General features: G+C 49.9%; 1 protein-coding gene across 3 annotated transcripts in view; it reads right to left on the bottom strand.

Annotated features, from left to right (window-relative positions):
- Nucleotides 1-21,580, bottom strand: part of LOC111143778 (UPF1, RNA helicase and ATPase) — a 36,953-nt gene extending 15,373 nt beyond the window's left edge. The window contains exons 1-8 of one of the 3 annotated variants that reach the window (XM_022497636.1): nucleotides 21,152-21,580; nucleotides 7,587-7,729; nucleotides 5,887-5,976; nucleotides 3,501-3,668; nucleotides 2,999-3,179; nucleotides 1,126-1,287; nucleotides 357-474; nucleotides 107-205 (exon numbers count right to left, since the gene is read on the bottom strand). In XM_022497636.1, the coding sequence (XP_022353344.1) occupies nucleotides 107-205; nucleotides 357-474; nucleotides 1,126-1,287; nucleotides 2,999-3,179; nucleotides 3,501-3,668; nucleotides 5,887-5,976; nucleotides 7,587-7,729; nucleotides 21,152-21,382 (1,192 nt within the window). In that variant the 5' untranslated portion in view covers nucleotides 21,383-21,580. The remainder of the gene's footprint in view (nucleotides 1-106; nucleotides 206-356; nucleotides 475-1,125; nucleotides 1,288-2,998; nucleotides 3,180-3,500; nucleotides 3,669-5,886; nucleotides 5,977-7,586; nucleotides 7,730-21,151) is intronic. The other 2 variants (XM_022497638.1, XM_022497639.1) reach the window with 2 other exon arrangements.
- Nucleotides 21,581-22,148: the final 568 nt, after the last annotated feature.

Genomic DNA, 22,148 nt, shown 5'->3' with positions numbered 1-22,148 from the left:
CCCCAGAGCCAAGGCCGCCTACGATGCCCTTTCCTCCACCTACGGCGACCCCCATGCAGGCCACCTGTGCTCAGGACAAGCTCACCCATCTGTACGCAAAGGATACTATCAGGGACCTTGATGACGTGGCCGATCCCTTTCCACAGGGGTGCCAGATCCCCTTTGTACCTCAGGCATATCTCATCCCCCTGCATGAGCCGCATGTCTTACAGAGAAAACACAGCAAGAAAGTTAGCGTTTTCAACACGTGCCGAGGCTGCCACCATAAAGAGTTCAAATTAAGGGACACTTTACAAGGGAGAAACTAGGAATTTTATGCTACTTATGGTCACAAATATTTTAAAACTTAAAATCACCTCTTAACCAAATTATGACTAAATCCTCATTACCAGAGTCAGTCTTGGGCAAAGTGAAGTAGGCGATTCTCTTCTTGTTAAGGCCCAGGTCCCACCTGACCGTGATGTTATCTTGAGTCTGAGCACATGAAAAATAAGAGCCCTGTTAGCCTGAGACACAGACACGGGCCTGGACTCCTCGTGTCTGGGTTTCCACAGCTGCGCGCCCTGCGGCGCCCTCACGAACCACGATGTCAGGGTGCTGCGTGCAGCAGCCAACCGCCTGCAACACCAGCGAGGGCGCGTCCGGGACAGAAGCCATGAGGACCCCCAGAACCCGCTCCAGACGACCAGGAGACCCCCACACGACGGCTGCTCTTGGAGGCGGCTTCTCTGTGAACTGCAGAGGGAGAAGAAGCCGGCGGCCGATCCTCGGAGCTCCCGCTTCCTACACGTGCTCTTCATGAGACCGGTGCCAGGAGTGCCCTCGGCATGCCACGGGCTCCTCGGCCCGGGCTCTTGCAGCCGTGGGCAAAGGCCGCAACCCTGACTGTGAGGGATTTTGGCTGGATTTTAAATCAGAAAACACTCAGGCCGGTGTTTAGCTCCGAGCAACTAGGCATCAGCCCAAGGGTCGCTCCCTCGCCTGCCCTCAATCCACTGTCCGTCTCCGGGCACTGCGCCTCGGCCCACGTCAGCATCCGCCGTTTGCAGAGGAAACCGCCCTCCCCAGACCTTAGGAGAGATGCTGTGTTAAATGACCGAAACCCTCCTGCACACACCACATCACCTGGGACTCTTTCAGTTTCTTATCGTAGTCGGCCTCCAACTTGACCAGAGGCCCGAATATGTTCTGGTACTGGTAGGCATCCTCATACCGCAGGAGCACGTGCTGCGGCTCCTCGTCCACACCTGGCTTCTCCAGGTCCTCCAAGGTGGCAGAAGGATTTTCCTAGAAGACAAGCATGGCGCCTGTTCTTCCCCATTTTTGCCTATATATGAAAGGAACTACAGGCAGGCTCACTAGTCCCTAGAAGAGCAAGGCCTATCCGTCACCTGTCTGAACAAGCTCATGGCGGCATTGTACAGAGGGCACCATTGTCCGTGGCATCCACCCCATGAGAAGAGTCCTCATATGGGGAAGTGTACGGGGCACAGGGACACAGACACTGGCCTGGGTCTCTGCACACCCTTCAGTCGTTGCCATTGCCGTTAACCCTCCCCCTGCCCAGGGCTACACCAGTAGGGTAAATATTGGTGATGTGACCCCAGGGACACAGCCTGACACGCCTAGACCATCAAATGGCTACGTTCCCCAACAAACGCCTAGCCCCTGAACCAGGAGAGAGAATACCACTTTTGGGCTGCCGGAAGACCACTAGTTCTCTAACTGTGTAAACAAAAGGGGAGGCCCTTCTTCTTCCCCCAGCCCTTCAGTTTCCTCCTGACCCTGTGCTGCACCAATAGGGGTGACACACACTCTTCTCTGGCAGGGACAGAACAGTATCTGGGCTGTGTAGCTATAAACAGGAAAAGTCAAAGAGTTCTGGGGAGCCTGGGTGGCTCAGTCGGTTAAGCGTCTGCCTTCGACTCAGGTCATGATTCTGGGGTCTTGGGATCGAGTCCCACATGAGGCTCGCCGCTTAGTGGGGAGTCTACTTCTCCCTCTTCCCCTCCCCTCTGCTTGTGATCTCTCTAATAAATAAAATCTTAAAAAAAAAAAAAGGGAGCGCCTGGGTGGCTCAGTGGTTAAAAAAGCCTCTGTCTTCAGCCTGAGTCGTGATCTTGGGGTCCTGGGATTGAGCTCAGAGTCAGGCTCTCTGCTCAGCAGGGAGCCTGCTTCCCGCCCCCACCGCCTGCCACTTTGCCTACTTGTGATCTCTGTCAAATAAATAAATAAAATCTTTAAAAAAAAAAAAAAAAAAAAAAGTTCTGGTCATCCAAAAATCGAAGCAGAAAGGTACCTTGCTAGAGACACTTGAGAAATATTCTGACTTGCACTTGAAGTGAAAATAAATTCACATTTAAGATTTTGGATTATGGGGCGCCTGGGTGGCTCAGTGGGTTAAGATTTTGGATTATACAGGCAATTAAAATTTATAGCCCAATTACTAAAACTTTATCATAAAAGCTGAACAGTCAACCAGAGAAGGGCTTCCCTAGAGACCTGGGTCTGTCGGGCAGGGCAGACACCCCACCACCCAACCAGGAAGTCCCTCCCCTCTGCTCATCCAGCCGTTGTGGGCCCTGCCTCTCTGACCTTTGTGACCTGGACCCCTTTTCCCCCGAACATTCACCCCTGGTCCGGGGTCACCCTGGCTCAGAAGACACGTTACAGGCCCAACAAGGTCTCCCAGCACCCTCACAGTCCTGTCTCCCCAGGCCCGGCTCCCCCTGACATGTGCACCCACAGCCGCCCAGGGCCAGTTCTGCTCTCCCTCTTCCTCTGCAATAAGAGAAAAAATTCCAACAACCAGAGTCACCCTTTCCCAGAGGCCCAGCAGAAGGTGCCTGTGGGATTCCACCAAAGGGCCATTCCAGGTAGAGACTGTAGTCTCTCCCTCAAGTTGCTTCCGGAATCTCCTGTTCCAGAAACACTCCCAGCAGCTCTCCCTGGACAAGAACCACGCTGGGGCGGTTTTGCGTTCTCAGCAGGCCCTCACCTTCCAGAGCTCTTCCAGCTTGTTGATCTGCTGGGCGGTGATCTGCCGGGCCCGCAGCTGTTCCTGCTCAGAAGGGATCTTGACCAGCCAAGAGAGGAAGCAGCGGTCCTGGATCAGGGGCTGCCACTGGGAGCTGTCCCAGTTGATGTCCTTGAGGCTGCTCTGACTGGCGCAGGGCTGCCTACAGAAACACCGAGGGCAGGAAGAGCCCAGGTGAGGATGACCTCCACCCACAAAGCTTACCTTTCATCCCAAAGTGACGTTCCCTACAACTTACTATGTGATCGTATTACCTTAAATTGTTAGTAATACATTGCCTCTCTCCATGCACTTGAGCTCTGAACTCTCAAAACTCTTAACACTGTTGTTACAGAATTCTTTTTATGATTTAACCAGAACACACCCCAGAAGAGTTACTCAGCATTCCCAGTTCTCTAACTAGCCCCAGCCCCCAAATATCCTCACACCTCTCCGCCCACTGGGGCTGAGCGCCCCCCATCACCTGCACAGCAGCACCACTACTGAGTCGGCCTTGGCAGGGATGAAGCCGAGGAGGAAGACATTGCGGCAGCCGCAGTTGTAACACTCCAGAACTGTCTCCCCCAGGGGCCCATCCTTGTGCAGAGTCACCTCTTTGCATTTTGCCCTCACAAGGTGATTTACAATGTGGCTGAAACCAGGAAATGATAAATAGTTAACACCCAAAGTTTGGCTTTTCACCACTTCCAATTTTCGAGCCCCCCGTTAAAAGTTCCGGTACCGTTCACAGTCCATTAGCAGGGGCGGTCACACCTCATCCATCTGGCGTCCCAGGGGACCAGCCCGCCCCTGAACTGGCTCCCCACTGAGCGCAAAAATCAATCCGACTTGAACAGCCTTTAAGGAAAACTTTCCTAACGTGTTTCACATAGTTCCTGCTCTTTTTTTTTAGTTCCTGCTTTCTGAAATCCTCTGTACAGGGCCTGAATGAACCTATGGCTGGGGCCAAGGCTGCTGTCCCAGAGAGGCAAGAGGCCTGCCCCTTCCACGGCTCCTCTCGGCCTGCTGAGGCTTCTCGGTGGCTGCTGCTTTCCATCGCTTCTCCGGGTCCCTGTGCCTGCTTCCAGGAGCAACAGCCCCTCCTAACTTGCTGCAGGCCAGGAAACTTGATAACCAAACATACTAGAAACCTGAGGGCAGTAAAAAATATAGAGCAGCGGGGCTCAGGGCTACTCTCAGGAAGCACAGGGCCGCTCTGAACCGTCTGAAACCACGCTGTCCCAGCTCCTTCCTTGCTGCCGCGTGGCCAGGATTCTGCTGTTCCTCCCATTTCCGGGACACAGCTCACCGACACCCAGGGCTTGTGAACTCCACCTAAGACAAGCCGGCCTCGCCTGGGGTCCACGCGCGGTACATGGCTCTGCCTTAGTCTCTCCCACCTACCTACAGCCTTGCTGCGGGTCTGTCAGATGCCGCCTGGCCGCACCTCGGGGAAACCCCTGCTGTTGCAAGCTTCGGCTCAGGCTCCACATTCTAACCCTCTCTGGCCTGTTCTAGCCCAGGAAGCCAGTCAGATTATCTAACCAGCTGTCACCACTCTCTGTACCCACAGAGCACCCACTCCTCCTAAGCTGTCACAACTGGGCATTTTACCAGACTGACTTCCTCCTGTCTTTTCTACACCCACCTCACCCCATTATATTGGAAGCTCCCTGAAGGCAAGTGGCTGCCCCATCATTTCTACCATATGGCCTCATGCAAACACTCAGTGCTGGCTGATGGAGTCTGTTTTCTCTTAGAGGCCTTTCACTAACTTCCCTGATCTTGGCTCTGCTGACCGCAAGATGGGGTTGCCAGCTAAGAAGTTTTATTTAATTACTTTTCCTGAAGGAGAGAAACTAATGCAACCATAGTAATGATGAAATTACCCAGAACATTCTGAAAATGGGACATGAATCTGGTCACCCTGAAGATGCTTTTTCTTTCAAATCTTTAGAATTAAACACCAGCCCATTTTGCCTCACCCAGAATCCCACAGTTTGCATCGCTAACTCTAAGACAACTCGAGATCTGACCACTGTGTCCTCAGGCAGCACAAGATGGTGAGCCCTGGCATGCAGCTGTGGAAGACACAGCAAGGGTGGGGGCTCTGTGCAAATAAACCTGCCTATGGGCTTTTGTCACTGTATGTCTCCAAAACACGAACCCCAGAAGATGCTGTTTTCTTGCTAGTGGCCTGGAGCCCTACAAGACTCTTCTCTGCTTCTCTGTGACAGTAGTGTGAGCTGTCACACAGCACGGCAGCTCTGGAGGAGCCACCAGGACTGGATTCTGTGCTGGAATCCAAGCACCAGCACAAAACTGGTCTCACCCCAAACACAAAACACAAAACAAGAGACCCAGTCACAGCTGCTGCTGATCAACAGCAGGAAGGGAAGCCCAGAGACTATAGTCAAGTGAACTTAATTTAATCCGATGATTCAGGATCTGGCCCGTATTAGCCTCAGGACTGCTCCGATGAGCTAAGGCCAGAGGGAGGCTTCTCAGGAAGCGGCTCCCATGGATGCCCATTACTGTCCTGGGAACATCCTCCCCAGGCACCCAGTAATGAAGATGAATGGGTGTGCCAGGAGCTCATCTTGCAGAAAAATATAAATAAAAACTGGGAATGAGAATTAAGCCAACCCTACTTGCATAATAAAAGAACCACAGAGAATAAATCAAGGGTAAATACATTAAGGCATTCACACACCACCATCTGTTTCAAGTTAAACCAGTCACAGCGGAGGGAAAAAACCAGGTTTGTTAGCGTGATTTTATATTGTGCTTTTGCTTCAACATTTCCATAATTTACACACAAATCTGAGCACAGCACTGATTAAAGACACATGCGGGGTCTGATTATCTACCTGCCAGAAGTATTTCCACGCCCGTTACAGAACCACTTCTTGCTGGTGTTACAGTAAACCACGCAAGCAGGATCGTGTATTCCGCAGTAACTAAAAAGTCAAAACATCAACAGTTAAAGCTGGAAGGTCTCTCTCTGGTTTTAATTTGGCAGGATGTAAAATTCTTTCCTCTTACAACATTTTTAAATTTTTCATTAAACACATACTCAAACCCAACGATCCCACTAGCAAAATCCAATCAGTTAACTGCAGAGGCGTCCTGATCTTGCAAATGCAGGGAAGGGGTACAGGGTGCTGTGGGGCTTCCCGAGAGAGAGGCCCTAGGAAACAGCAAAGCCTCTGCCAGGTGGGGGATGAGAGCTGTAGAAGGTGCCAGGGGAACCCAACAGCAGAGGTCTGACGCCCCGAAGCAACCCCTAGCTACCCCACCTTGGACTTAAGTTTCAGGAGCCCTGACTTAGAAGCAGGGAAATCAGCATCCCTGGCTCTGGGCACACAGAGTTAAGCCCGGACCACACTGCATTCACAAGACGCTCCACTTCCCGGCAGAGGGCGCCATGCTCCTGGGAACACTCCGCTCAGACCCAGCAGCAGAGGGTCACCGGGTGCAGGTTGCAGCCTGAGCTCAAGCTTGCAAGGAGCACCTCGTGAGAGCCCCCAGCCTCATTCTTCTGAAAACCAACAAACACATCAAAAACAAAAACCGGCTCACCACAGAATTCTATATGTGTATGAAGCCAAGCCTCAGTCTCAAACTAGAATGTGCTCCAGCCAAGAACCTTCCCTCCAACCCCCCACACCATGGGGACAGCTGGGTGGGTAAGGGCATATGCAAACTTTAAGCACCTGCAGCTTTACCAGAACCACTTCACCGGCAAATGTGTAGATAACAGGAACACGAGAACATCATTAACACATACGAGAAAACATTTGTAAACAAGTAAGAAAAGAGCCAAAATAAAGTTAAAAACAAAAACCCAAAATAAAGTTTAAAAAAAAAATGTCTCCCGACAAAGCAGGGGATGGAGCAGCACTCTGTCCTGTGGTGGGTGCAACCTTCCGAGGAGCAGCGGCCTGGGAGGTTGGCAAGACAGTGACATGGCTCAGGCCCAGAGAGGCCCTGACTGGCCAAGTGCCCTGAACAAGATCAATTCCTCTCTTTTGGTTTCAATTTCCTTGTGTATGTGTAACAAAAAACTAAACAAAGTCTCATCTTATGGGTCCAAATACAAGGGATAGGTCCTGCTCTAGGTGAGAATTCCAAATTTGGTCAACAAGCAGTTCTAGCCACTGGCTATTTAATACCAACTTTTTGGGAATTTTGAACTCATCAGAGAGGCAGATATTTTAAAGTATCCTACAATCACCTATTTGTAAAAGAAATCTTAGCTGCTGTTTTTACTCTCTAAACCCAAGTCCTCACCAAATGTAAGTTCATTTCGAATGAGTGAGTGGGACAGGTACTGGGACCCACCAGGACCTGACAGAAGGCCTCTGGGTGAATCGGGTATCAGAGAGGGCTGATCCCACCCTCCCGCCCAGTAACAAGGACTATGTATACACTGGCCTGAAGAACCTTCTTATTTTGGACTAACAAATGTCACAATCCATCATCTTACATGGGCTTCCAAAGCCGGCAAACCCACTCAGAATGCAAGAGCTCTGGGACGTGAGTCCGTGCCTCCGCCATCGGCACTTACCTGCAGGCATGTACAGGGAGATCCTTAGTGTAATAGGTATCCTCCTCATCTTCTTCGAAGTTCAACTCAGCCAACAACTGGCTGGTCTTGGCCACGCTGTCATCCACGGCCCCATTCTGCAGAATGCCCTCTGGTCCACCGACCTACAGCAGAACAGCAGCATCACCATGCAAGGCTGCAGCTCTCCATCCCTTAGACCAGGCCCACAGCTTCCCCCCCGCCCCGGAATGAGCAGCCATGACGACCTTCCCATGAAGCGCTGGCCCGCTCTCCACCTTGAGAGAGTTCAGCTTCTTCTGAATGAACTTTTCACACTCTCCCACCTCCCTATTAAACCCACCTGGCCAAAAACAGGGTGCTGGTGGCCTAGGTCATCCACCCTGCCTCCTGCATATCCAGGTCCAACCCCACCTGGTCACAGAGCCATGACCAAACCAGGATGCTGAAGATGATGCTTTGTTCCCATGACAGGGGGCCGCAAGGAGCAAGATGACTTTACACAAAGCAGTTGCAATCCCCTCTGGGGACAGCTGCACAAGGTCAGGCCACAAGGCCTGGAATCCCACCAGAGTGAAGGTTCCCACCAAAGCCTAAGCCAGAAGAAAAGGCTGTGTCCACTGAAAATGTGAGAGAGCAGTTCACCCGTTAGTCAACACACTTCCTCCGCTGCCAGCTTCCCTTTCCAGAGAGCAGACCGTCTTCATTATGAATTAGAAGTTCAATGTTTAGGATTACCCTCTGAACTCAGGCTATATCCTTACTACGCATATTACCTTTTATATGTTACAATAGCAAAAACGTACGAACAGGCAACTTTAACAAGCAGCCATGAATTTCACAGGCACTTCTGCTGAGCTCACATGTCCATTCAGAGGCACACAGACTCAGTTCGCAGTAACAGGCATTCCTAAAGCCATCTCGAGGAACCCTGGGTGGCAGTCAACAGTCCTTGTTATCTCCCCCCTCCTGTGGGGATGACACATCTCCCACATGAGGCTGGGTCAGGCAGCAAGGGCATGGAGTGGTGACAAGGACAGGGAGGAATGACAGGAGCCCCAGGGCAGGCGCCAGGTTTCTCTGAACTGTGGGAGAGGATCAGACACCAGCCCCCCTCCCTCCAAGAGCCCCTGCCACCTTGAGCCATGCCGTGTGGGCAGCTCAGGACAGTGCAGCTCCGTCCAGCAGTGCCCACAGGGCCTTTCCCTCTCCACTGCTCCAGTCAAGTCACCTCTAAGATTCTAAAGACAGCAGTTCGGGGACACCTAAGGGGCTCAGTCAGTTGAGCCTTGGATTCTTGGTTTTAGCTCAGGTCATGATCTCAAGGTCATGGGATCAAGCCTGTGCTTCTGGGCTGCATGCTGCTGAGTCTTCTTGGGATTCCTTCCCTCTTCCTCTCCCTCCCCCTTTGCCCCCTGCCACTCACACACTTGCACTCTAATAAATAAGAAAATAAAATCTTAAAAAAAAAAAAATAAATAAAGACAGCAGTTCATTTGGGGATGGAGAGGGGGCAGGTGGGAATGGAGGGGGTGTTGCCCCCTAGGGGGCATTCTGGAAATTGCAGTGGTGAATTTGGGTTAAGTAGGGGGTCAACATCTTTGTCTATTATGGTCTCCGCCCAGACCAGAACCCCATTTCACAGCTTCTACCACTACTTTAACATGCTTTTTTCATGTAGGCAACAACTAGGTTAAATGGAAGAAAACTACACTTTGTTTGAAAAAAAGAAAAAAAAAGAAAAAGAAAAATCAAAATCAACTTTTGAATTTTAATGCAAAGATGGTGCTGTAACATAATTACAAGCACTTCTTTGGGAATCCCTGATCTCTTTTTAAAACTGTGTGCAAACCACTGTAACCACTTTTTTTTTTTAAAGATTTTATTTATTTATTTCTCAGAGTGAGCACAGGCAGAGTGGCAGGCAGAGGCAGAGGGAGAAGCAGGCTCTCCGCTGAGCAAGGAACCTGATGCAGGACTCGATCCCAGGATGCTGGGATCATGACCTGAGCCGAAGGCAGCCGCTTAACCAACTGAGCCACCCAGGAGTCCCAACTATAACCACTTTTAAGTGCACAGCTCAGTGGCATTAAGTACATTCATATTATTCTGCAACCATCATCACCATCCATCTCCAGCACTTTTCCATCTGCCCAATTTTCATCTGTTCCCATTAAACACCAGCTCCTCATTCCCCTCCCCTAGCCCCCGGAGCCCACCATTCTAACTTCTGTCTCTGTGAATCTGAATACCCTAGAGACACCATATAAATGTCTCATAGTTTGTCTTTTGTGACTGGCTTGTTTCAAATAGCACAATGTCCTCAACACTCATCCATGTTTTATGTAGCAGGTGTCAGAATTTCCTTTTTTAAGGCTGGGGCACCTGGGTGGCTCTGTCAGTTAAGCATCTGACTCTTGATTTCAGCTCAGGTCATGATCTTAGGGGTGTGAGATCAAGCCCCATGTCAGGCTCCGAGCTGGGTGTGCAGCCTGCTTGAGATTCTCTCTCTCTCTCTCCCTTTTCATCTTCTCCCCCCACTGCTGTACATATGTGCTCTCTCTCTCAAAAAAAAAAATAAAATAAATAAAATAATTTTTTTTCCCTTTTTAAGGCTGAGTAACATTTCACTGAATAGACACATATTTTGTTTATCCATTTATTCTTCAGTGGGCTCTTGGGTTTCTTCCACCTTTTGGCTGCTCTGAACATGGTATACAAAGACCAAGTCCCCACTTTCAATTCTTTTGGGGATATGCCCAGAAGTGGGCTTGCCACATCTTATGGTAATTCTCTGTGTAACTTTTTAAAAGAAACTGCCATAGTATTTTCCACAGAAGCTACATTATTCTCCATTCCCACCCACGGTGCACAAGGATTACAACTTCTCCACAGCCTCTTCATACCCATTATCATTTTTGTTTGTTCTTAAATAGCCATCCTAATGAATGCGAGGTGATGTCTCTTAGAGGTTTTGATGTGCATTTCTCTGATAGCGAATGAAACCGAGCATGTCTTCATCTGTTTGTTGGCCACTTGTGTATCTTCTTTGGAAAAATGAAGTCCTTTGCCCATTTTAAATCGACTTTGATTTTTTGAGTTGTGCTCTGAAATTCTGATAGTTGGCTATCACTTCAAAAAGACACCTCTCTGTTTCACAACACTTCTCCTGACACATGCAGTGGCAACGCTAGTGTGAGGCCACCCGCAGGGGCCACTCCTGGTGTGACTGGGCCCAGGCACACTCACTGGTTGGTTTTCCGAAACTCTGTAGCCCAGTTATGGCACCTGGATTTCACCTTAACGGCAGTGAAGGAAGTACACATATCACAATACAGAAGGCAGCAATTAGAAACGACATTTGTGACCCCTTAAACCCAATAAACTGGTTTATCAAGTATTTGAGGTAACAGAGTTTTTAAGAATATTATGAAACTTGAACTTCTTTTTACTTGATCTGAAACTATTCTTTCCATAGCTCTGGTAACCTGAGCTTGGATAAATGGGTATTGACACCTTCTATGACTTAACTTTGATCAGCTTTCACCTTTCCAAAGAGAAATATGCTACTTTTCCAATCTAATCTCAGCAGAAAAACTCCGTAAAACCTAGGATCAACAGAGGGCTAAGGTAGTCCAGTAAGGAATCAGCAGGCGGGACACCCCTCTCAAGCTCAAATGGTACTTACATTTTTAAATGGTTGGATTAAATAACTAATAATATCCTCAATTTTGCCTCTTGTCCCACAAAGTCTAGAATATTTACTATTTAGTCCTTTAAGAAAATGCTTACAGATTCCTTGTCTAAAACAACTCATAAAATTTTTTACCAGGCTGCGTAAGCTTTTACATATAAATAAATGCCCTTGGTGATATCTGAATATTTACTTCCCTGAAATAACAGAATTAGTACCTAGAGTAATATAGAAAAGTGCATACCACCCAGGTGCCTCTTTCAATCCACTCCTGCCCCATTTGGGCCTCAGATCCCACAGTTCACCTCCCCTCCTCAGGGGGAGGCTTGAACCAGCAGAGGACACATCCTGACCAGCCACGTGGGGAGGCTCCCTGAACCACACCACACCCCTTCCGATTAATAAGGGGCAGGAAATTTAGGTCTGCTCTCAGAACTCTTGGGAGACAACATGATACAGATATAAGGTCAGGCAGACTTTCCATACCTCTCTAAAGCTGGGGAGGCTGGAGAGAAGAGTCCAGATTTCCCAAGACCCAGCAGCCCTCTAGCCTCCTGGTTGGGAAATGTGTGCATGCGCCCCCCCCCCACACCCACTTCCAGCTCCCACTCAGCCCCACTCCTCCCCAGCTATGATCGGGCCACAATACAAACTGACTTCTACAGCTGGCTTGTTAGTTTTGCCCTCTACTCTCTGGAAAGTTTTAAGATAAACATTAACTTCAAAAATACATTTGACCTTAGAAACTGTAATTATTATTAGTTAAAGCACTAGAGTGTGCCCAGCACAGAGAAGGTCCACAACCCATGCCAGGTGACATGATGGGAGGACAGAAGGGACCTTGTCCTCTGAGGTTATCAACCTTGCACTTCCAGCCAGGAGCCCAGAGCCTGCTAGACTGAGGGACAGGACCATCCCCATCCCACCAAATGCAAAGCCTACCTCCAGGCACCACATCACTGGGAAAACGATTCCCTCTTCACCTCTGCTCTGAATACTATTTGAAGTAAACCTATGAGCTGCTGAGCTGATCAAGGCCTGCAGAGAGTCTCTGCCAGGAACCGTTTCATACAACTGACTACAGAACTCAGACTGTGTACAGCAGAGTAACAGGAAGAGAGGTCACATCAGACCCACAGAGGAAAAGCATGTAAATTCAAAAATTACTCCTAAATGTGCTGCTAAGAACTTTTAGGCTACAGATTTTTACGCCAAAAGTACTGTACCACTCAGAAAGAAATGGATCTTTCACAGTCCCTCAGTCCAAGTCTGCCAGTGCCACAGGGTCTTTGCACTCACTGTCCCTTGGCTTCTGCACAGCTGGCTCTTGGTTCTTTGGATCTCAGTGCACAGGGCTTCTCCTAGGGAGGCCTCCCTTGACCCATCTGTGGGGCCCCATAGCAAGGGTCCCTGCTATCACCCCAGCACCTAGAAAGGAGCCCACACCCCAGGAGGCCCTCATAGTGTAGGCTGTATCTTCACATCCAAAAGCCTAAAGGCTGGAATATAAAATAATTCATCAAGTATTCTTTTATCCCAAGGTTTAAATAAAGAGTGGGAAATCACCTTTCTCTCAGTGTGGCCCAAGGCAGGGGGGCAGTGGCAGAACCCCTGAGCCTCACCTCAGGAAAAGGCTAACAGAAGTTTTGGCCTCCCCCTAGCTTCGGAAAAAGTTTCAAAACTACAGAGAATGAACACCTCACACACCTATCACCTGGATCCACCAGTCACTCGCATTTTGCCATACTTGCTTTGAACACACACGTTTACCTTCCCAATCCATTTCAGAGTCACAGGCCCCAAGACAAGCACTTTCTCCACACAATCACAAGCCTCCCACTCAGGAATAATACTGATAAAACCGACAGAATACTGCTATCTAGTAAGCATAGTCACAATTCCCCAATGTCCACAAATCCTAATGTCTTTTATAGTTTTTTACATTCAAGACGTGTTGATGTCTCTTTAGCCTTCAATTCATTAGTTTTAACCACATGTAATGGCTGAGAGTTAACCATTTCTGACCCACAAAGATGATGTCACATGGTCCCACTTGAGAGAGTGGTCCCCAGGTTCTGGATGAAATCTGGATGAAAAGGATCTTCAGGGACACCTGGGTGGCTCAGTCAGTTAAGCATTTGCCTTCGGCTCAAGTCATTGCCCAGCATGGGGGCGGGGGGGGGGGTCCCCTGCTCAGCGGGGAGCCTGTTTCTCTCTCTCTCTCTCCCTTTGCCACTCCCGGTGCTTGTGCTCAGTCACTGACAAATAAATAAAATCTTAAGAAAGAAAGAAGGAAGGAAAGAAACAAAGAGGAAAGGAAAGGAAAGGGAAAAGGATCTTCACTGGCCTCTCCCTTTATAGTGGACCCTTTCTCTGGTCAGCATGCTGAGTTCAGCCCTATAGCTTATTTCAATGCTCCAAGTATCCTTGACATGTCCGAAGTATCCCCAGCTCATCCTGGGCTGCCCCTGCCTGCCCAGACCTGGGGATCACCACTCTCAAAGGAACCCACTCCACACCTGCAGGGAGCAGCCAGAGTGTGATGGGGGCTCAGTCCAAAAGCCAGGATACTTCACAGGACAATGACCCAGACTGAACCCCACCTCAGGGGTGTTAAAGGAAGAGGAAGGGGCTGCCCTGGAGAGCGAGACCAGGAGACAAGACAATCACATTAATACTGGACCTCACAAAGAACCAGACCAAGCCAAGCCATTTTCTGATTAGTGAGAATCTGACTGTGGAGATAGGGAAACCCCATGTATTAGATGATCCCAGAAAAACTACTGTCGTGCTGTTCCTCTGACAACAGCAGTGCTGTGAGAGAAAGATGCTTTTTTTTAATTTTTAAGATTTTATTTATTTATTTAACATAGACACAGCGAGAGAGGGAACACACGCAGGGGGAGTGGGAGAGGGAGAAGCAGGCTCCCTGCTGAGTAGAGAGCCCAACAGGGTGCTCAATCCCAGGACCCTGGGATCATGACCTGAGCTGAAGGCAGACACTTAACCGACTGAACCACACAGGTGCCCTGAAAGATGCCTTTCGTTTCTAGAATTGCATGCTAAATACGAGAGGTCACAATGACTGGGTATCACTAACTCCTATGGCTCAACCTCAGAAGGAAGGGTGAAATGACGAGATGGATTTGCTTTAGAAGAGAAATGGGGAGAGGAAAATCTTCACAACCGCTGAACTGAGGAAATGGGTATCAGGGTTTGTTTTACTTATAGAGAATTCATAATCAACATTTTTACACAATACAGCTGGACAAGGTGGCCTCCTGGAATCCAGGTTAACTCCGTGGAGCCACACACTCAAAAAGAGTAATGGAAAACAAGCACAGCTCTGACCAAACACCTTCCAGTCTAGGATACGGAAAGCCACCTCCCCAGATTCACGGTCATCCCGGCAGCTGAGCTCTGCGAAGAACTAAGCAGAGGGGAAGGTGCCGTCCTCAGTTGTGACAAAGGGCTGCCCACAGAGCTCAACAAGCCTCCTATGTCTAGAAGCCATCCTGGCAACAGTCTGCAGGGATCGTAGAAGCCTGGCTTGGCTTGGTAGTCCAGCTCACAAGCTGCTACCAGACCAACACATATGAATGGCACAATGACCCTTTCCCAGCCATGGGGTCCCAGGACTTAGGACCCCAGTATTTATCAGAGGTAGCAGGGTTCTGTTCTCAACAAAAGCTCCTCTGGCAAGAAGAGTTCAAAGCCCCCCCCCCACCAAGACGGGGACCCTGAGACCTGGAAAGGAACACCAAAGACTCAGCCAGACTCGCTGCCCTTCTGCACCTTCTAGGACACATTCTGTTCTGGGTCCCATTGAGCAGAGCTAGGTGTCATGACCCGTCTCTGTAGTCAGGACTACCGCGCACCACCGAAAGACCACCCTGCCACGGTGACCACCCCAACTGCCCCCCCAGCTGAGAGCCACAGCCCAGAATCTGCCCCCTCCAGCCTCTGTGTGTGCTGCCCTGGTGGGGCCTCTTGCCCCTCCTCTCAGGGCAGTGCCTCCAAAGGCTCCGCTAACCAGAAGCACCACCCCACACCTCCCATCAGAGGAGAGCCCTGCCTCACCCTTGGGGGATCCTGGGCCCTGATGAAAACCACACACAGGAACTCATGTCTGCTCTAGCCATAATTCCTTCTGAGGACTCAGGGCCAACAGGGTATCCAGTATAGCGAACCCGTCCCAGGAGGAGTGGCCACTCTGGCCACCTGGTACAGTGGTAGCTCATGCACACACACTAGCACACATGGGCAAACATCTGAGCACCAAGCCACTCAGCCTGCGCTCCCCTCTGACCTCACCCACACTCTGCTGGGTCTACCCACCATCTAAAGGCCCTTTCTCCAAGGGAAGTGAGGTCCCAGCACTTCCACAGCTCCATGAGGCCCCAGGATTCAGCCCAAGCATCTTGGCATGGCATCCGTGCCTGTGTCTGCACCCACTCTCCCTCTACATCAAGCCAAGTGTAGGGCCCCATGCTCACCCCTCTGCCTAGGAGGCATGCCTTCCTGAACAACTCAAGGACCACTACTTATAAAGGCTTTCCCTGTGCAGTGCAAACCACTCCCTTTTCTGGGTCCTCATGATCCCGAAGGTCAACTGCAGTCTGGCCAGCACCTGTCATCTCTAACCAAACAGCTACAGATGGCAAAGGATTCACTTTGACCTCCAGCCCTCACAGAGCTCAGCAAGGCAAGGAGGTAAGAACTGCTGAGAGTGGCAAGAGCCAAGGACCATGCCAAAGAGGCTGGCCTGACAGCTTGTACAGTGGAGACAAGAGTAAACATAAACGGGTATATGAGGGCACCTAGGCTCACCCTAAAAGCAGTGTGGCCAGGCTCAAGTGGAGGGCCCAGCACACAGGGCGGTGAATCTCCCCAACATGTGGCTGGGAATGGCTGAGCACAGGATCACTCCATTTCCCTACATTAGAGCCACTGAGGACACATTACAAAGATTAACAGGAGCAAAAATGAAGGAGAAGGAAAGAAAAAGAGAAGTGAAGAAGAATCAAAGACAATGAACAACTGTGGAATGATCAAACTCCCCAAATTTACTAGGAAACACTGAGTTGCACACATACAAACAAGAGACTCTACAGTATGTGATCATGCCTCAATAAAGCTATTAGAAAGATGTCTCCTTGTTGTTGTCGTTGTTGTTGCTGTGGGAGCCAGAAAGAGAACTTTTTCGGTTAATATTGATATTGTAGGGATGCCTAGGTGGCTCAGTGGGTTAAGCCTCTGCCTTCAATTCATGTCATAATCCCAGGGTCCAGGGACTGAGTCCCATATCAGGCTCTCTGCTCAGCAGGGAGTCTGCTTCCCACCCCTCCACACACCTACTTGTGATCTCTCTGTCATAAACAAATAAAATCTTTAAAAAATATATTGATATTGTACTAGTGTTAATTTTGCCTTCCATCATACTGAATCTGGGTTAAGAAATTGGGGTAAATAAAGTAAGAAGTCATTTCGCTTATGTGACTGACACATAAGCCCTTCCTCTCCCCTAATCGCCCATAGAGTTCTAACCATCTGGAAACAAACCCAAGAAATCCAATAAGGGGAAAGTGCCGGATGTACACTTGCCAGAGCTCCTGCAAGGTTATCAGCCTTTTATCTCCAATTTTCTCAAGGTGTGCTTATATCACAGCTGAACTGAGAGTTCGCGAAACCAGATGGAAAAAGTCACTCAAATTTTTAACTCACCACTTTCAGGAACCCCTGGACTGTATCAAACTCATTCCTCCTCTTCATAAGCTACATGCCAGTAAGCAGAAGATGATCTGTTTATCTAGCCGGTCATGAATATGTTAGCACGGTACCTTCCACGATGAATTCTGAAGGCAGTCACAACTATGGTTCTGAAGACCAAGTAGCAACTCTTTAGCCAAGTATCTCACTGCTTAAATAGGAAAAAGAAGCTCAGTGTATGTACTCAAGACTACAACCAATAGGGACTGGCTCAGTTCGTAGAGCAATGCTTCACCGCAGGGTCATGAGTTCAAGCCCCAAGCTGGGCACGGAGCCTACTTAGAGAAGACTACAAACGATGAGGAGCCTCTGCTGATCTGTTTACCTGCGGATGGCCGCTGGGGCTGTTTCCCATCCGGGCTCTCACGAACCAAGCAGCTATAAAGGCTCAGAGCAGCCCCATGTGTGGACAACTGCCTTAGCTTCTCTGCTGGACCAGAGGTGGGTGTGAACCATTCTACCAGCAAGGTATGAAAGTTCCAAGTGGTTTTCCATCCAGCCTTTTAAAAAATTTGAGCCACTCTTAAGAGTGGGCAGTGGTATCTCCGGGTGGTCTTCAAGTTTCACTGGGGTCTAAGTGACATACAATAAACAGTGCAGGTTTAAAGTGTACATTTTATAAACTGACATACATCAATGTATGTAAACAGCCACAATCAAGATAATGAATACATCTACCACCAAGTCCCCTTATGCCCTTTGTCATCCCTTCCTCCTTTTTTTTTCCTTCCTCCCCCAACCACTGATCTGCTTTCTATTACTACCAGTTAGCTAGCACTTTCTAGAGCTTTTTATGAACAGAATCACAGAGTATACACTTTTTTGGTCACAGTACTTTTACTCTGTGTAATTATTCTGAGGTGCAGCCACATCACTGTGTGTATCAATAGTTTGTTCGTTCTTTCTTTTTCTTTCTCTCTTTTAAAGTCAAGTAGTGTTCCCAACTCAGATTTTTACTGTAATTCCCATATTTGAAAAAAACATGACAATAGCGACCATCAAAAGGAAATATGACAACTAGACACGGCAGAAGGTTTGTAACACCAGCTATTATGCAAAGCACTTCTGAAATTACCTTTCCTGCCCTTTGAGGGGTAGGGAAATGGCCCAGGAAAGACTTAGATAAGCAAAAGAAAATGGTCCCTTGTATCTTAAGACACTTGACAGAATTATGTCAGCACTTTTCATCCCAGCAACTCAAGGGCTTTGAGAAATACCAGTTTTATTTCCTAAACAAGAATACAAATGTTCTCTGAAACAAATAATACATTATATGTTAATAAAAAAAAAAAAGAAAACAAGTGTTATTTGAATGGACTCAGAGCTCAGCAGGAGTCACCCCTGCCTGCCATTCTCCTACTCTGGCAGGGACACACATTCCGCCTCTAAACAAACTTTCAGGTAAAACCAACTAAGCAAAACTGGTATCAAATGTGGCTGCACGTTGGGAAACAGTCTGGCAGCTGCTGGAAGGGTCGCGCACAGAGGTACCACACAACCCAGCAAACTCACCTACCGCCGCACAGAAACTTGCACACGAATGTCCACAGCAGCATTACCTATAACAACTAAAGGCAGAAACAACCCAAACGGTTACCATCAGGTAAGCGGATATACAGAATGTGGTCTGTCTGTACTATGAAATATTATTCAGTCCCAGCAAGAAATGGGAGTAGATTCGTGTTACACCATGGATGAACCTTGAAACATGTTCAGTGAAAGAAGCCAGACACAGAAGACCACACATCATCATTTATATCAAATGTCCACAGTAGGTAAACCCGAGACATTAAGATTAGTGCTTGCCTTGCGTTGGAGAAGGCAGGATGAACAGGCTAAGAGGTGTGGGTTTCCTTTCAGGGTGATGAAAATGTCAAAAATTGATTATGGAGATGGCTGCACACCTGCGAATGTATTAAAAGGTACTGAACTGTACTCTCTAAATGGGCAAACCCTACAGTCTATGAATGCTATCTCAAGAAAGCTGTGAAACCAAAGTGGCTGCACAGCATTTGATAAGTCACAGCCACTCACCCAGTAAGATAAAATCAAAAGGCATTCAGAATGGGTTTTTTTTAGTCTTTCTGAAAGCCCCATCATACCATTAGCTACACAGCCAACTCCTGAGGACAAATAAGGAAAATCCCAGATGTTGTAGGCAGCCAATGCCACCAACTGGCACAGGAGATAATCAACTTTTTTCCATTTTCCAATTCTATTCAGACTTTTCTGTCCCCAAATTCAGGGCCTTCTCTTGCGATACAAAGGTAATTACTCCCATTTCCCAAACACAAAAGGTAGGCTACAGGTGAGTGGGTCATCAGAGTTAACTAAAGGCAAGGAAGGATAAACCCTTTTGATGTCATGAGAACTCAAGTGAGCTCAACTCAACATGTACTTACAGTGGAGAGTTTTAAGGGTCTTATTTTATACAGCTCAGTCAGTGTCCAGGTGCAGAAAAACAGATCATTTCAACTTAAAGGACACACCCTGCAATTAACTGCCCACAGAATGCAAGGAACAAAACTTGAAGTCAGAGCTGTTGTATTACATTAGTTACAGTTTAAAAAGAATTTCCAATAGAACAATTACCTTTCCCATTCCCGAGCTGCCATGAATCATGGCACACTGCTCAACTGAGAGCTCTTTCTCCTCAGCCTTCTAGACAAGTTATAGACAGTGCTATCTGGTCCACCTAAACATGAGTCCAGATTTCATGTATGTTTAAAAACAACAAAAATGAAACTCCTATACCCCCTTTTCACAGCTGTGGAAACAAGAGAGGTCTACAGAGTATGAAACTACAGGTGTTGTTATGAGCCTCCAACAGCTCATTGATTTCTCCAGGCAAACTCTCCCGACTCTACCTTCCTCCACCATATGTAAACCAAACTGAAAAAACATACATACTTGCACACCTGTCTCCCTGATGCTCCGCCCATCAGGCATCTATTTTTAAGGAAACTGGGGTTAGAATGAGTCAAATGTTTTCTGCTTCCATTAGGGGCTAAAAGAAAATCCAAGTGGGTGGTCTACCCACGGGAGTGACTCAGTCAACTAGAATGCAAGCCCTCCCAGAGTCTGAGCTCACTGAGGCTGAGATGGGGTGGCTCCCCTAGCCCTGACAGTGGGTCCTCATGCCAAAGGACTCCTGTGACAATGGATCCCAGCCCAAGACCCCAGCCAGTTCCCTCTGCCTCTTCAGGGCAGGGACCTAGGTTCAAGAAGGCTGAGTGTGATACTTTCCATAACACAAACCCAAACTTAAAATACTTAAGTAGCTTTCCCTAAACATTCACATCACTGAAAACAAACTGTCCCACGTGGCAGTACCATTTATGTAAAACCCACTATCTCTGCCCCACTGGAGGAAAAAACTCAAGCCTAACTTTTCCAAGGCAGGGCTGTGGAGTTACATAACAGGTCGGTTTCAGCAACAGGCAATGCAAGGGGGAAAAACAAAACGCAACCCGTCTCTCGAATAATCTCAATAGTTACCGCGTATGAGCTTCTCCACTGGAGAAAAAAATTCCGTTTCTGCTCTGGGAGCTTCGACCCTCCCCTCTCCAGCGTCCCCGAGCCCGGGTAAATTTGAACCCGTAGCTCAGCGGGCATGATTAGGGGGGTGGAGGAACCACAGGTGGGGGGTGGGGCAGGGAGGACGAATCCGCCACAAGGGGAACGGGGCAGATCACCACCCCGGGAGCCGGCTTGAGCAGGGCACGGACCCAGCAGGAGGGAAACCCGGAGACAGATCACCCCCGACCTGGCCAGGGACAGACCGAGGGCAGGTCACCTCGGACACGCCCGGAAGGGACTTCGGGCCGGTGACCTAAGACGCGGCCTGAGATGTCTTGAGCAAATCACCCGGACCGAACCTGAGCCGGACTCTAAACAGATCTACCTGGGCCCAGCTGAAGACCGAGAACCTAGGCAGGTTACTCCGGACCCGGCCGGAATGGGGGGACCCGGGGAAGGTCAGCCCGGGCCTGAGTGGTAAACCAGGGACAGGTTACTCCGGACCCGGCCAGAGTGCGGGACCCGGAGAAAGTTCCCAGGCGCCGAGGCCCGGCCCCGGCTTCCGGCGCCGCCATGTGCAGCTCACCTGCGCGTCCAGCTGTCCGGCCGCAGCTCCCGCGCCCGCGCCTACCGGGCCGCCCGCGCCACCTCCTCCGGGGCCGCCGGGGCCACCCGGGGGCGTCTGCGTCTGGCTGGGGAGAGTGAAGTCGGTGAACTCGAACTCCGAGCCCTGTGTGTCGGCGCCGAGCAGCTCGGCTTCCTCGGTGTCCAGGAAGGTGAGCGTCTGAGAACTGGGCCCGTACGCCTCCACGCTCATGGTGCCGCCGAGTAGGGCCCTCAGACCGGCTCCCCGCCGCACTCGAGCCCGCCGCCGCGCTGAGGCCTAGGCCGCAGGCTTCGGGCCGCCGCCGCCGCCGCCGCGCCCACGCTCCTAAACCGGACTGAAACGCCTGCCGCGGCGCGAGCCGGGACAAGAGCCACGCGTGCCGAGCCGCCGCTGCCGCCGAGCCCCTCACAGCCGCTTCTCCCCTCGGAGCCGCCCGCCGCTCGCAGCCCCCGGCAGGAACCGCCGCCGCCGCCGCCGTCGTGCGCGTGCGCGAGCCCGACGCCGGCGCAGGTGCGCGTGCGCGAGCCCGACGCCGGCGCAGGCGCGCGCGCTCCTCGCGGACGACTCCAACCGCGCCCGGACGCCCGCAGCGGAGCAGGCCGGCGGAACACTTAGTACGCACGCGCGGGGGGCGGGGCTTTTAACCGCCGTCTCGCCGGCGGCACGAGGACGTGGTCCCGCCCCAACCCCTGCTCAGTGGCGCTCGGCGGCGTGGCTGCGGTGGTTGCTTCCGTAGGGGCGGCGACTGTGCCTCGGGTTAATTGAGCACTATCTGGTTGATTGACAAAGGTGGTGTCGGAACACCCAGTTGAGGAGGCTTGGCAGGGACGATGTACCTCCATCTCTGAGAGAAGCTCCCTGCCTCAATTTCCCCATCTGTAAAATGGGGTTGCCTGGCACAGAACCAGTGCTCAGTATTTATTGCTTGAATAAAAGGAATGGGGATAGTCCTTAGTACGGAGCCTGGCTCAGGGTA

The sequence above is a fragment of the Enhydra lutris genome, unplaced genomic scaffold, assembly GCF_002288905.1.
Source record: "Enhydra lutris kenyoni isolate GAN:26980312 unplaced genomic scaffold, ASM228890v2 scaffoldscaffold10, whole genome shotgun sequence".
In the NCBI taxonomy this organism is placed as follows: domain Eukaryota; kingdom Metazoa; phylum Chordata; class Mammalia; order Carnivora; family Mustelidae; genus Enhydra; species Enhydra lutris.
Note: the sequence above shows the minus strand (reverse complement) of the source record. Positions and strands in the feature narration are given on the sequence as shown.